Source organism: Borostomias antarcticus, assembly GCF_949987555.1.
Source record: "Borostomias antarcticus genome assembly, chromosome: 5".
Taxonomy (NCBI): Eukaryota; Metazoa; Chordata; class Actinopteri; order Stomiiformes; family Stomiidae; genus Borostomias; species Borostomias antarcticus.
This window is the reverse complement of record NC_140238.1, coordinates 19,023,423-19,035,874: the sequence shown is the minus strand read 5'-3', so window position 1 is coordinate 19,035,874 and position 12,452 is coordinate 19,023,423. Positions and strand designations below refer to the sequence as shown.

The window sequence follows — 12,452 nt, the reverse complement described above, 5'->3', positions numbered from 1 at the left end:
TATGATCATATGTGACCGCCGCTGGTGATTTTGTCCTCAACTAGGCATTTTCATTTTTCAGTTTTTTACAGATTATGAAAGTGCAGATTGTAAGCTTTCAAATGAGGTCTCATACATTGAAATCTGAACATATTTGAAGAAGATATGCTTATTTGAATGCTAGTACTGCCAAATCAACTTAGCTGAGAAATCGCCCTCCAAAGTTCTCCAACAATTTCACACCTCTGACTGCCAGGTAATGGGCGTGAACAATAGCCTGGTAACCGCACCCCCAGCCACTCCCCCACTGGACGATCTGTCATTATCTGTCAGAGTGGCTGTCAACTTGGGGTATTACCTGAGAGTGGGGTGCTCTCTCACTGATTACCCCACACTCTTTGAGTCAGTATTAATCTTGTGTTGTGAATGCAGTTAAGAACAATATAAGATGAAGTTCAAATTTAACGTTCTTTATTGTCAAATACATGATATACATTACAAGCATAAGTAGTAAAGTGTACAAAAAAAGGCAACAGTCTAAGTGTTAAAGTGTACAGTCAGTTGTATAGACAAGGTGCATAGTGTTCATTGTGATCAAGTGCACAACAAAGTAATAAGGTGCATAGTGTTCAATGTGATCAAGTGCACAACAAAGTAATAACAAGGTGCATAGTGTTCATTGTGATCAAGTGCACAGCAAAGTAATAACAAGGTGCATAGTGTTCATTGTGATCAAGTGTACAACAAAGTAATAACAGTCCCCAGCTCAATACTCAGGGTAATAACAGTACTCGGCTCAGTATTCAATATTCTGTGCAAGTGTGCGCAAGTCTGTGCAAGAGAACACGCAATGCTTCAGTATACAAACAGGAAAAGGCTGTGGCCTTTCTCCTGCAGTGCTGTCCATCCTGATGATCTGCAGTGAATCTACAAGCGGACAGTCTTGTTCTGAGCTGCTGTGGAGTTTGGCGGGGGACATGTGACGTCTCGTCCCTCATCAGAACAGAACTCTCTGATCTTGTTAAAGAGATATGTCTGTCTGGCCATGTCCAGTCCGGGTGGGGCTTGCACAGGAAGACCTTCTCTGGGGGGCAGGACATCAGGCTTGCGCAGCAGCTGAAACTCGACTGCTGGTGCATCACGGTGTTCTCTGGCCACAACCATGCCAGGTCTCTCAGCATCAAAACTGCAATAGAATAGAAGGAAGAAAGTACATTAAACTATTGCCCACAGTACTGGCACTCCATATACATAAAATAGTACCAGAAAGTGTTGATTAAATAGACTAGCTAATGCATGATAATTACCTGAAGTGCTGGTAACTCGAAATCTGTGGGAGTGCCCGGAAGTAGGGTTTCAGATGCTCTTGCCAGTTGTAGCATTTGCATGTCCAAGCGCATGGGGGTCTGCACTTGTCCACCATTCTCCTGGTAGTCTTGGGCTATGGCCTGGAGCTTGTTCTTGCTCATGCTGTAACCAAAACAAAAAACAAGGTGTCAGACTAACATACCTCTCATGCTCTCTCATTCTGTTTCTCTCTGTAATAGCTACCTAGCTAGCTAGCTAGCTAGATATTAGCTGCCTCGCTGGCTAGTTTAGGAACACAGGGCTAGCTCAGCTAACTAGCATGTTAGCTAACGTTAGCTAGCTAGATATTAGCTGCCTCGCTGGGTAGTTTAGGAACACAGGGCTAGCTCAGCTAACTAGCATGTTAGCTAACGTTAGCTAGCTAGATATTAGCTGCCTCGCTGGGTAGTTTAGGAACAAAGGGCTAGCTCAGCTAACTAGCATGTTAGCTAACGTTAGCTAGCTAGATATTAGCTGCCTCGCTGGGTAGTTTAGGAACGAAGGGCTAGCTCAGCTAACTAGCATGTTAGCTAACGTTAGCTAGCTAGCCTTTGTTAGTTAGTGCTAGATTTGTTATGCTAGCTAGACTCAGTCACTTGTTTAGAAATGAGCTACTGCTAAACGACTAACGTAAATGTAAACAGCACAGATAGTATAAAGATAGCTTACTCGAAGCATTGTCCTCTTCTTCACTACCACATTCCGAGTTTGTACCATCGTCAACATCCATGTAGTCCTTTAGGTACGAATCCATAAGTTCTCCATTGTCGAATCGTCGAGCGGCGTTGAGCAGATCTTTGTTCAGAGCTTTCGCAAAAGCTGTAGCATCCATGGTTAAACGTGGAACTGAATGTAAACAAACAAAGCGTGCAGTTCTTATGGGCAGGGTGGGGGGCGGAGAACCCGGAAGCAATAGCCAATGAAAACAGATCATGCTAATCGATCTGCCCGCCCCCAAACCCGGCTCGAAATCAGCTAAAAACGAGCTTAGTTTGCAGACTAATTAAACGTATTTCGTGAACCTAAAACTGTTGTCTGTTATAGTAAGTAGGTTCTTCACAACTTCAACTTTGGTAATACGCAAAAAAACAAAAAACGAAAAAAAAAGTTTTTTTAGCTATTTTGCCCTCTAGCGCATTTCGGGGTTTGCCGAGTTGCGGACCAAATCACCAGCCGCTGTCACATATACAATGGTTCAGATCAAAACGTTGACAAAACTAGCAATTTTGAGAAAGTCTGATAATTGCTCTACCACTGTTATGGTCATACAATGGATGTGGATGTGCACCTTGAAAAATCATTCAAAAACATGTTTAACTCTAGATTTCAAAGACAAGAAGCTCACCGAGGGGGTAATTGGTGTCCGTTGGTGTTCTGACATCAAATTCGCCGCAAAGTATGAATCCTGTAGGGTTTTATTGATCATTTTATGAAATCCATTGACTTGTATTGAAGCGACGGTTGTAGATGTGTAGATCAATCCGCAGAGGGGATTCAGGAAGCGGAACTACTTACAGTAGCTATTGTTATTGTTTATGTTGCTAGGCTACCTAGTTTGCGGAAGTTTACACACGTATGTGCTGCGACTAAGTTCTATGCTAAATATTTTAAAAAGCCTTTCCAGATGAACTAGAATCTTACTTTATGGCGAATTATATGTCAGAACGCCAACTAACACCTCGGTGAGTTTCTTGTCTTTGAAATTGAGAGTTTAACATGTTTTTTAATTATTTTTCACGGTGCCCACCCACATCCATTGTATGACCAAAACGGTGGTAGAGCAATTATCAGACTTTCTCAAAAGTGCTAATTTTGTCAACTTTTTGATCTGAACCATTGTATATGATCATAAGTAACCTTAAAACAGGGCTAAACATGCATTTTGCCTTTACTACTCTTTTAACCACCACACACATACAGTACGCAGGTACACTCATACACACATACCCATCTACTGTACACATTCACACACACATAATGCATGTATGCCTGTACCGCCCCCACACACACACACGGTGAGTTGAGAGGAGGTCTAATATATCAAAAACATCTTTCTTTTTCAGATAGAACCGCTGGCGTTATCCCCAGAACAGACTGCGGACTCAACCCTGGACCCAACAATGACAACAACAACCACTTCTGTCGCCCCGGGCAATGGGTCGTCCTTCCTGGACTCGGAGTTCCGCTACACCCTGTTCCCGGTGTTCTACGGTGCAGTGTTCACCCTGGGTCTGCTGGCCAACGCTTACGTGCTGTTCGTCCTGCGGCGGCTGCGGCACGCCAAGTCGATGCACGAGATCAGCATCTACATGACCAACCTGACGGTGGCTGACCTCCTGTTCGTCTGCGCGCTGCCCTTCTGGATCGGCTACTACAGCCGGCGCGGCGAGTGGGTGTACCCCGACTTCCTGTGCCGCCTGACCGGCTCGCTGTTCTTCATCAATACCTACAGCTCCATCCTCTTCCTCACCACCATCAGCCTCAACCGCTACTGGGCCATCACCCGGCCGCTCGCCGCTGCCGCCTCCGACCACTGGCGCCGCGGTGCCGCCGTATCGGCCGCCATATGGGTGGTGACACTGGCCATGGCGGTGCCGTACCTGGCATGGCCGGGTGTCAAGGCTGACGGGCGCTGCTTCGAGGGCTACCAGGACGAGGACGACGGCGAGAAGAGGACCGTGGCCGTCACACATTTCCTGATCATCGGCCTGTTCGTACTGGTCTTCACGCTGGTGGTGGCGTGCAACCTGTTCATCGCCCGTGCCCTCCTGAAGCAGTCCCCCAGCCAGTCCGCCCCTGACTTCTCCACCAGGTCCAAGGCCGGGACATCGCTCAGGCCCTCCTCCCGGCCCCGGGGGGTGAAGCGCCAGGCGCTGCAGATGCTGTGTGCGGTGGTGGGGGTGTTCGTGGTGTGCTTCCTACCCCACCACGTGGTCCAGGGCCCCTGGACGCTGGCTGTGCTGCAGATCAGGGAGGGCTGGGGCAGTATGGGCTGGAGCCAGGAGACCCAGCAGACCCTCAACGACCTCCACCAGGTCACCCTGCTCCTCATGGGCCTGAACTGCATCCTGGACCCCGTGGTCTACTGCTTCGCCACCAGGAAGTTCCGGCAGTACATCAAGGCGCACCTGCGGAGGATGGGGAAGGGCGACGCCTGCTCCCGCACAGGCACTACGCACCTGTCCTTGGACAGCAAGGCCCACAGCCAGAGGCTTCCCAGCGAAAACCTGCACCTGGAGGGCTGCATACCCAACTACACTGCACAGTAGAGAAGAGTAGGGAGCAGTATAATGGAGTTTGCAGTTAGAATAGAGCTGGCAGTAATAAAAAAAAAAAAGAAGCTAAATATGATCAATCATTCTGAGGTTGAAGTCTGAGTATATTTTTAAATTCTCAGTTCATCAGTTTAGTTTTATCAGTTTTCATGTGTACATTAACTGTATGATGTCTCTGTATATATTTTGTATTGGTGTTTGCTGTTTTATACTGTGATTTAAAAAAAAATCTTTATACTTTGTTTCTGTATTTATTTTGTATTGATGTTTGCTATTTTATACTGTATGTCTTATTATAACTAGGGCACTGTGGTCTCAATGGGCTCCCCCGGTAAAATAAAGAACAAATTTAAGCTGCTGTGCGGCGATTAGCCGGGGCCAGGCAATTTCAGACAAGTTTAGGAGCAATAAGCGAGAGAATAGGAAGACAACAAGAAAGTTGACATTCCAATGTTCATTTTACATCAGTTGAGGATTGAACTTGTAACCTCTGACACCAAGCAACATCCTCTATCTCACTGAGCTAATTAGCAACAACTCACGTTTGGCTTCACAAATTGACTAAGCCAGTCACCAGGGTGCATGATAAGAGGTCATAATCCGTTTCATCATAAAACACTGAACGGGTGGTATATATAAAAGCCCACGTGAAAAGATGTTTGTTGATTAAAGTATACACACTGAAACAAAGGATATAACAATAGAAGTTGCATCATATAATGATGGTATCCCCTTCAAAATGTGGATGAGTGGCTGAAGTGATCAGAGTCTCATAATATACAACAAAGGAAAGAGAAAACTGTTGACAGTACTGTGTATTGTAAAACATGTTGATGCATTGTAAGCTCAATTTTGATAATTCAACAATCTGGTCAATGAGTTTGTGAATGACAGTCTGAAACATATCTGAAGTTAAACATATTTTCAAAAATTAAATTTTTGAGAAAATTCTGAAAAAAATCACACTACATCTACCATGTCATGACAATTTTGCCCTGATTTTTCATGAACATTGGACATTTATTGAGTGAGAATTTGTAGTAAATGTACAGTATTGCTAAGAGTAAAACATGTTGATGCATCATGCGCTCAGTTTTTGATATTTCAAAAATCTGTCTGGATCATTTGGTGTGAGCTGTCTGATGATGCAGTGTATGCATTTTGGTTGCAATTGAAAAAAATGTGGGATGAGTTAGGTTTAAAAATGTTCTTTTCAATTGACCATTTGAGGGTATAAATCAGAATACTGTAAAATCATTTTTTGACATGGAATTCTGAAAAAAATGACACTACATCTTGGATATGTTGCCAATGTTGTCACTTTTTATGAGGATGATCAGACATTGATTTGGCGAGAATTCGTAGGAATTGTATACAGAACTGTTAACAGTAAAACCTGTTGATGCTCTGTGGGCTCAACTTTTGATATTTCAAAAATCTGTGAGGAAGTCTGTAAGGACAGTCTGAAGATACAGTATATCCATTTTGGTGTCCATTGAACAAAAAAGTGTGGGAGGAGATAGGTTTGATAGTTTATGAAGAAATCAGAGTGATGGACTTCATAATTCCTGCAAGGTCAGAGCATATGAAGGTTTTGTCTCACTTGGGACTACGTTCACGTGGTGATTTTACAGTGATAGTGTAACCCTGCTGTTTTTATGTATAATTACACCACATCAATCTTTATTATATTCCATTTCTTTTATTTTGTTTTATTGATATTTAGCCTACTGTAACCTGCTATGCATTGTCAGGGACATGCTGTAGCTCCTCCCTCTGTAACCCCCCTTACTCCTGTCACCCCTGAAATATTAATGTTTCGCCCATATTTGCCTCTTTCCTGCGAAATATGATGTAGAAAGAGGTATGTGTCTGTCAGCCCCCGGTCCCATTATCATTTTGCCCCTTATAATTCCTTATTTCCCCATCCATAATGTATCAGTTATGTTCTGTTTATATATTATATTCATGTGTCGTGTCGATATTGTCGTTTAATTTTCGTTTTGTTTGTGGATTATTTCGGATTCTTTTAGTTGGGGCTGCAGTCTGGAAAGCGTCCCGTTAGCTGATTGCATGCTATTGCTACTGTTCGTACAGGTGGGCTTCATTTTCTCAGATGTTCTTACATTCTCAAATACTTGCTGTTAGTTCTTGTATTATCTGTCTCTTTCCTGCGAAATATGATGTAGAAAGAGTTGGGGCTGCAGTCTGGAAAGCGTCCCGTTAGCTGATTGCATGCTATTGCTACTGTTTGTACAGAGACCAATAAATGGATCGTTCATATGACCAAAAAGATCCCACGTTGTCCGCCTGATCTCCCTTCTACACAACACAACGCAGAGACAGAACACACCGGTCACACTTGGTGCCGTTCGAACCCGTTTGTTCCGACTTCGCCTGCCTGCCGAGGACACCTGCTGCTGCACACTGGAGATTCTCCAGTCTGACCCGCGACTTTGAGGTCAAAGTTATGCTAGCTATGTAGCTTAGCTGAGTGCCGGTTTGTTTAGGTGCGCGAGTTGGAAGCAGTTCTCGCGGGTCCAGTTATCAACATTCATTAGCCTATGCCTTTGGGGTTTTTCAAGATTGCAAATTATTCTGCTTATCTGTGTATAAGTAAATTATCACTGTATTTTATTCCTTTTATTTAGTTTCTGTATTTGCACTGTTATTATTGAAACGTCATGTCTAGCAGACATTTTTAGTGCAGTTCCCGGCCCTTCCTCGAGTGGGCAGCATTACGTAATTAATGGTGTGGGAAGGGGTAATTCAATCTTTTCTTTGGAATATGGGAGGGGTAGGCCTGTATGTCCTCCTCTTGAGGTTATCCCTGGTCATGAGACTGATGAGTCTGTGTTATGCATGCCAGGGCCCTCTGCCACGTCCACACCCATTACACACGTGCCGCACCTAAGTCCACAGGCATCCCCCCAGGTTTTTACTATAGATGCACTAGGCAGTATTAATGGGGATTTAGCCAAGCAGATAAGTGATAACATTGCTACTGCTATTGTCATAGAAATTGTAGTTTTCACCACCTCACCACCTCTCTCAACCTTTCACATAGCTGTGCTAATACAGGATGACCTCTCCAGGAGGGCGAGAGACCTAGACGTTGTCTGCTCCACAATAACCATCCTTTGTCCCATTGTCCCTGCAAGAATTACCGCCTTTTCTCATATCACGTGTCTGTATTCTCGACCACTGTTGATGACGCCTGCCATTTAATATGACGTGTACAATGGGTTAGCCAATCACATCCTGGAAGCGCCATACCTGTGTATTGCTTGAATATAAGGCCGCGCAAGACCAGACTGGGGCACTTCTCTTGGATGAACAACTCACGTGCGTTGTCCTGAAGTCCTTGTGCTCGTATGTTTTCTCAATAAACCAGACTTAACCTGTTTGAGCGAATCTTGGCAAATCCTTTTTGACTAGATCAGTTAAAAATCTTCTACAATTGGCGACGGAGTTGTGAAGAGGGACGACTGCTGTGTTGGTTCGACTGGAGTGGCGACAACGAGGTAGCAGACGTGCAGTCTTTTAGAAAGCTCTGGAAATTCTCTCTTTGCGTCTATTCGCATCGGTTTGGGGAAGTCCGCCTCGTTGCTCCACTCGACTGAGCTCACGGTACGTTGAGAACGAATCCTCTATGCATTTGCGTTGTATTTGCCTTGTTTTAGTTTTGGATTGTGTTGGTCTGGGTTGTTTTGAAAACAAAACCCCTGGGGCCGGGGTGGATGGTTTGATGTTCCATTGTTAGCACAGGGTGATACCTGTTGGGTTAAGCCCAAAAGAGCTGTAATTTTGGTCTCGTAAGGCATTACCCCCTCAGGGTGGATGATTCTATGTTCCATTGTTAGCACAGGGTGAAACCTGTTGACCGGTCGTGTGGATTCAGCCCCTAAGACAGGGGTGTCAAACTCAAATACACAGTGGGCCAAAATTTAAAACTTGAACAAAGTCGCGGGCCAACATTGAACAAATAAAAATTTTAATATGGACCCAAACAAGTTTTGCTTTAACATTGAATATGCACTTATCACTTTCGCTTTTGGTGTGCATCAATGGTGTGCACTAACATATGTGAATACGCCCTCAGACACAAGTGTTGGTGCTCCATCTGCTCAGTAGAGAAGCTTGTAAAACCCTGACTGTCCTACAGCCAGCCAGGCAGACAGACAGACAGCCGGCATGCAGACAGACAGCCAGGCAGACAGGCAGGCAGACAGGCCGGCAAGAAGGCAGACAGGATTGAATGAACAGGAACAGAGCAAACACAGCGGCCGGCTAGGTCAACACAGGTGTCTCTATCACAGTGAGACGTTACATAACGTAAAGCTTCTGTTTTCTGCCTTTCTTTTCGCCATTTTTAAGAAGGGGTAACACGGTTACAGTTGTAGTATGAGATTGCTATGACTACTGTCACAGAAAAGAGGGCGTTTCTGGGTCCTGTCTTGATTGACGCGCCAAAACAACAGCAGAGCATTATGGGATTTGTAGTATTAGCGGTGAATGCGCTGTATAATACTGGCGGGCCAGCTCTAGTAGTCATTTGGTATTGCCTCGCGGGCCAAATATAATTACACTGCGGGCCAAATTTGGCCCGCGGGCCAGAGTTTGACACCCCTGATTTACATGGTGGATGTATTGTTTGCCAACTGAAGGTAAGGAGCAGTGTACTTCTGTGATAACTTTTGGGTTTTTGGTTCGCTGTACCATTGTTAGCACAGGGCGTGACCCCAACGAATGTAGCTATGGGGGGGGGGGGGTTGGTGAGTTAGCCTACTAACGTGCTCCAACCAGGCATATGATTTTTCGTCAAACCTCTGTGCCAACGTCTCCTGTCAGAGCCCTATTCGAGACTCCTGGAGCAGGTGTGCAACGTCAACGACAGCTGCGTGCAGGACATATTCCACGTAACATGTCTGCCCCAGTCAGCTGAGAATCTCTCCCTGTACCCCTCCAGTGACGTGTCCTTGTCTGAGGAGGAAGTGTCGTCTCTCCTCTCCTCCCGTAATGACTGGGACTCTGGACCGAAGCAGAGGGCCGCTTCTCTAGCTGGTCACCTTAACCAGTTGGTCCCTTCTGGCCAAGACGTGTTGGTCCCTTCTGGCCAAGACGTGTTCTCCCTCTCGCTGGCAGACCTGCAGAACCACCAGAGACAGGATCCAACAATCAGCAGAGTTTTACACTTTGTGGAGAGGAGGCGGAGGCCCTCTAGACCTAAGCGTGACAAGGAGTGCCAGATGGCGTTGCGGGTCCTGAAGCAGTGGGATAAACTTACCATTCAGGAGGGAGTCCTCTACAGAGTCACCAGGGACCCAGTAACCAAGCACAAGAGGTTCCAGTTTGTCCTGCCAGACTCTCTGAAGACGGAGGCCTTGGCTGGTGTTCACGACCTGGCTGGTCACCAGGGTCAGCCTCGAACACTGTCTCTTGTGTGTCAGCGCTTCTTCTGGTACGATGTGGAGAAGGATGTGCAGAGCTACGTCAGGAACTGTCCCAGATGCGTCCTCAGCAAGACTCCAGAGCCAGCAGCCAGAGCCCCACTGGAGAGCATAACAACCTCTGCGCTGCTGGAGCTGGTGTGCATCGACTTCTGGTCTGCTGAAGACAACAACAACAAGTCTGTGGATGACCTGGTGGTAACCAACCACTTCACAAAGTTGGCCCATGCCTTCCCCTGCCAAGACCAAACCGCGAAGAAAGTTGCTAAGAAGCTGTGGGACAACTTCTTCTGTGTGTATGGCTTCCCACAGCGCCTGCACTCTGACCAAGGGGCCAACTTCCAGAGTGAGCTGATCGTGGAGCTACTGGAGCTGGCGGGAGTCGTGCAGTCCCGAACCTCTCCATACAACCCTATGGGGAATGGTGGCACAGAAAGTTTCAATCGCACCCTGGGTGGAATATTGCGCTCCCTGTCGCCAAAGTTGAAGCACAAATGGCCCCAGATGATCCAGAGCATGACCTTTGCCTACAACTGCACGCGGCATGAGACAACTGGCTTTGCCCCGTTTTACTTGATGTTCGGGAGGGTATCGCACCTGACAGTCGACCTGCTGTTCAAGAACGTCCTCCATGATGAGACAGTCTGTGACTACGACGCATACGTGAAGTCCCTGGCGACTGACCTCCAGTCTGCTATGCTGTTGGCTCAGAGACACTCGTCAGTGGAGCAGAGAAATCAGACCGAGCAATACAACAAGAAAGCCAAGGGCTTACCTCTCTCTGTTGGTGACCGGGTCCTTGTGGCGAACAAAGGTGGTAGAGGAAAACGTAAGCTGGCCGACAGGTGGGAACCAAGTGTTTACACCGTCATCGCTTCCAAACCACAGTTCCATATCTACCGGATCAGGGACTGGAATGGACAAGAGAGGACGGTCCATTGGAATCTTCTGCTCTCTGTCAGCTTCCTCCCCCTCGACAACCTGCTGTTTGCAGGGGATGATCTTCCGGGCGTTGGCACAGAGTCCGATGATCTGGGTTCCATGCCTGATCCAGAAGGAGTCGTGTCGGAACTAGACAGTGTGGATGGGAGCTCTGGGGTTGTTCTTTCCTCTAGGCTGGAGATGAGTGAACATGATCACACAGCCTCATGGGTCAGTGACCAGTTCATCGCTGCAGAAGAGGAGGGTGAGGATGGTCTCCCTGTTGTGCGTGCTCCCTCCCTGACAGTGTGCGTCCCTTCCTCTGATGCTACTGCTCACGCCTCACCACTGCCTGTCCCCCTGCCCCATACCTTCCCCCTCACTGACACCCTATCTCGGGGCCCGGAGAATAGTGTTTGCTCTAGGTATGGATTTTTATATTTGTTTTGGGAACAGTCCACCCGGTCTATGCACTCAGAGGTGTAAGTGGCACCTCTTTCATATGGAGTGGTTTATAGATATGGTTAGGCGCCGAATCAGTTTAATAGCCCTCCTAACCTTAGTTGGTAGCAGTCATTGCTGAATACATGTGGATGTATTGGGTGGTTGGTTGTGGGTGCGTGATTTAGTTTGCAGATTTTGGTGTAATTCTAGGGGGGTGTATGTAACCCTGCTGTTTTTATGTATAATTACACCACATCAGTAGTATATAGAAGGCACTATGAATAATTAATGAGCATTTATGGCTATTAATTTGATATGCAAATGAGATTAAACTTATTTTATGACATGCACCTGGTCCGGGGTTGTCTGGCACAATAGGAGGGGGGGTTTGTGTGACTGGGTGTGTGCGTGTGTGTGTGTGTGAGGTGTGACTTTATAGTGCCTTTATAGGGTTTGAATCAAGGGAAGTATTATAGATAGGTTGATAGTGTTTAATGTTGTGTGTGTGTGTGTGTGTATTAGTGTAATATAGTGTAAATGTGTGTGTATGTAATGGTATTAAGTTACTATAGGGTTTATTCTCTGTTCCCCCAGGACTTTATGGGGTGCAGGTGTTGTGCTGTGTGGAGGGGGTAGGAGAGCAAGGAGGGGTTTGTCACTATATCAGAGTGAGAAGGTGTGACTTTATAGGGGTTGAATGAAAAGGGGGGGTGTATCATAGATAGGTTGATAGTGTTTAATATTGGGTGTGTGCGTGACTGGGTGTGTGTGTGTGTGTGTGTGTGAGAAGGAGGCGGGGTGTGTGACTGGGTGTGTGTGTGAGAAGGAGGCGGGGTGTGAGACTGGGGTGTGTGTGTGTGTGTGTGTGTGTGTGTGTGGCTACTGCCAGGTGTTCTAGTGAGTTTGATTTCCTTTAGATATTAGAATGTGTTTAATGTGAATGTGTGTGTGTGTGTGTGTGGCTACTGCCAGGTGGTCTAGTGAGTTTGATTTCCTTTAGATATTAGAATGTGTTTAATGTGAATGTGTGTGTGTG

At 46.2% G+C, this 12,452-nt stretch overlaps 1 protein-coding gene across 1 annotated transcript; it reads left to right on the top strand.

The window, feature by feature from the left end:
• Positions 1–3,446: 3,446 nt before the first annotated feature.
• ptafr (platelet-activating factor receptor) lies at positions 3,447–4,595 on the top strand (the record flags this gene model as incomplete). The annotated part of the gene is made up of 1 exon (XM_084438985.1): positions 3,447–4,595. The coding sequence occupies one exon, from the start codon at positions 3,447–3,449 to the stop codon at positions 4,593–4,595; it is 1,149 nt and encodes a 382-aa protein (XP_084295111.1).
• Between the last annotated feature and the right edge of the window lie 7,857 nt (positions 4,596–12,452).